Here is a 3,444-nt window from a genome sequence, read left to right on the forward strand (position 1 = left end):
CTGTGAACTAATCTTTTGCTGTGAACTAATCACTATGAACGGATCATTCTCTGTGAACTAATCTTTCGCCTCGTTCTCGCAGATTCGTTTCATTTGTCACGTGAAAGAGCTCGGGTCTTTTTTGCTCTCATTCATCTTCACATTGTGGTGTGTTTTTATTTCTTAGCTTTTCACATGGTTTTAATTACTTATGGCATTTTGTGTACTTTGTAGACGTTTTCAACGGAAGCAAACCGACACTAAATACTGAAGGCAACATGCCTTCAGTATTTAGTGTCGGAGAACCGCAGCCTTCTTTACAACGCCCACATCGTAAAACGAATGAAATGATTAGTTCAAGATTCGTTCATTTTACTGTTCGAGAAACAAAGATTCGAATCAATAAAAAGAGTCGGTCTTCCCATCACTAATTGACTTATATAGCAACTTATATTAACGCCACACTTGTTCTCCGCCGAGCTTCACTCTCTCATCCTTCACTTCCCTCTCACTCCAGACCTCCAGCCACACCCACACAGTCTCACCACACCTCCACACTCCCGGAACTATTAACCCTTTCAAACCATGAACATAACGATATGACTATTACAATATTTACAACTACTAATGTTGGATTTAGAAACACACTTTTATCAATTAATAAAACATGATCATATAAATGCGTGTTTTGTCCTACTCTTATTGTTATCATTAACTTCAGTTCTATTAGTAGTTTCCAAATGTTCAACTATAACCTTTCTTCCATTTTTAAATAGATAAAAGGTCTCGCGATATTTACTCAACAAACACAGCGGAGCAGTGATGAGAGAAGATATATCGGTTGTTGTCTGTCAGTCTAACGAAAGATAAAGCTTTGACACTGGTTCTGTTGTAAACGCTGCGCTGGGATCCCAATAACCTCAAGTCAAATAAATATCGACGTGATTGCTGCATGTACTCTAAGTGAGGTTTGGGATTTCGCGACGACAAAAGCCGAATTGTCCTATGTCTAATGTGCTAACCGTTAGCTGACGGGCTAGTTAGCGTAGCCATCGAGGCAATGGCGTTGAAAAGAATACAGAAGGTGAGTTGACATGTTTCTCCTGTAACAGTATTAGTTTCCAAGACTTTGCTTTTACTTGATGAAACCTTCACTGACACAGATATCGGCTTTGCTTAGACGGCTATGTTGGTCGACATCGCCGTGCCCCCTTTTGTTGCTCTTTTTCAAAAATAACGGTAAGACAAAGAGGAGCTAACAAAGTGGCCTGTTGGTGCATTGCTACAGTAAACACTATAAAACAACGCCATGGTTATGACAGATAACTCAGTTGTGATTTAATTATCATGTATTAATGTTTTCAAGCGTTGTTAAATCAAGGTCAATTAGAATTATGTCTATGCTTTCTTGATTTATGACCGTTTTTTAAAATTGTTGTTATATTTACCCGAATCTTAAATTGTTATGACAGTATGGTGAGCCTTTTTTTAAACTTGCAACATTACAGAAAAGCAAAAGAGACATTATTTTTACAAGATTTTTATCAGAGTTGTTGCACTCGGTTCATCATGAAATATTGTTGAAAACGGCTGTTGACGAACAAGCCAAGTTATGCACCACTACTCGTATTGTTTGCTTTCTTTATTGGAAAACATATTTAAGATACTTATGAACAGTGGTCATAAATAAAGTTGCAACTTTATAACTAAATTTATAATTGTAACTAAATACTTTATAACTCAATCAAGAGTAGGGGATATAAAAGAAATACATGATATAGCATTATATTTAGTAAACTTGTTTGCAGTTGTTAATAAAATGGCTGTTTTATTCCTAATATATTACTGTTTAATGAATGTCATGGTCTACATCAGCCCACTTTCTGGTTGGCTGATTTGTTGACAGTTTTTTATAAAACTGAGCTGGTCAAACGTCCTTATAGGCCGTAAGGTGAACCACGAAAAGTCCTTTAGAAATTGAATGCTGCTCCGACGTCTGGGAACTACACGATCTCAACTTAATAAATAAGAACGAGTTACGTTAAACTTACAGCAAAAAGTTAGTCGCAAAATATCCTGCCCGTTTTTATATCGATGCAATTTATAAAGAACTAGCGTCTTCGGGGCGCAATAAAATTTTGGTGCGCGAGCGGTGGCACGGTTCGACACGTGATCGTGCTACACCAATTGAGTAGCTGATTGATGTCAACACTTCCGGTAACACGGCTTCCTCCGTGGTTCTTCTCAACGTTACCGATAGAGAGGAATTCTCCCAAAAGTCTTCTAAAGTGGGCCAAATGGATTCTAAACAGTGCTTTATACATAGCCACCTGCACGAAAAACAATAGACGAAAGAAATAGACGTTAAGGTGAACTTTGTATGTTAAGTCATTTTGATCAATAAAAGGAAGTAATCAATGACAAGGACCATTTGTTTATTCATTCGTTATCAAAAATGATAACGAATGATGACAAGGACCATTTGTTTATTCATTCGCTCCTAACTAAATACAACACCGATCAATCATCCATCCATCCATCCATTCATTAATTTTCGTCCGCTTATCCGTTACCGGGTCGCGAGGGCAGCAGTTGCCACCCAAATCACACTGCACCGTACCAACCACCCTAAACCTTCCTGTGGGTGGTGAGTCCACTGGAAGGTATTAACCTCCCTAACCGGGATTCGAACTTGCCCAGGAGGTGAACCCTGGGGTTTAACACCAATGACAGAGACGTTGCCTCTGGGCCAAAGCGCCACTGCACCTGAACCAGTAGAGTAAATTTAAATATATAGGAGTAAGCAGTATATTAAGCAAGTTTGTGCTTCTGGAACATATAGCAAGGGATATTACTGCAGCAAAACAGGCAAAGATTACTTTTCTTACTTTTCTTAGAGTACTATAGTAGTAATATACCTATAAGTTAAACGTAACTCGTTCTTATTTATGAAGATGAGATCGTGTAGTTCCCAGACGTTTAAGCGAGATGAAACGATAATCGGGTTCACCTTATGGCTTATTGTTCTTGCCTTTTGGTTAGTGGTGCTGCCACTGATATGTTATAGTCACTGAATGGCAGCTGTCTGCTGGTTGCCAAAATTGAACCCTGAAGTTAGTCTCACCATATATGGAATGGCAAATGGGGCACTGGAGCAGGCCATGGTGTGTATTTATATAACAGAATAGATAGACCTCCCTTTAAGAGGTATTAAATAATGAGCATAATGTCTGTCTTTAAAAATAATCTTTATAATAACGTTTGGTGTATAATATTCATCAGAATACTTTCCTTGTCCTTCATCTGTTCATCTTCATCAGTTTTAAAATGACATGAATTAATTACAAGGTCTTAACAATGGCTTAAATAATGTCTAATTAATATGCAAAGCTGTCCTATATATATATATATATATATATATATATATATTCTATATATATATATATTGGGGGATATATGTGTTTA

General features: G+C 37.4%; 1 protein-coding gene across 1 annotated transcript in view; it reads left to right on the forward strand.

The window, feature by feature from the left end:
* The first annotated feature begins 770 nt into the window (after positions 1 to 770).
* Positions 771 to 3,444, forward strand: part of LOC103397267 (ubiquitin-conjugating enzyme E2 D4-like) — a 5,636-nt gene continuing 2,962 nt past the window's right edge. The window contains exon 1 of the mRNA XM_025052750.1: positions 771 to 1,063. Within this exon, the coding sequence (XP_024908518.1) occupies positions 1,040 to 1,063 (24 nt within the window). The 5' untranslated portion in view covers positions 771 to 1,039. The remainder of the gene's footprint in view (positions 1,064 to 3,444) is intronic.

This window comes from Cynoglossus semilaevis, chromosome W (assembly GCF_000523025.1).
Source record: "Cynoglossus semilaevis isolate Cse_v1.0 chromosome W, Cse_v1.0, whole genome shotgun sequence".
Classification (NCBI taxonomy): Eukaryota; Metazoa; Chordata; class Actinopteri; order Pleuronectiformes; family Cynoglossidae; genus Cynoglossus; species Cynoglossus semilaevis.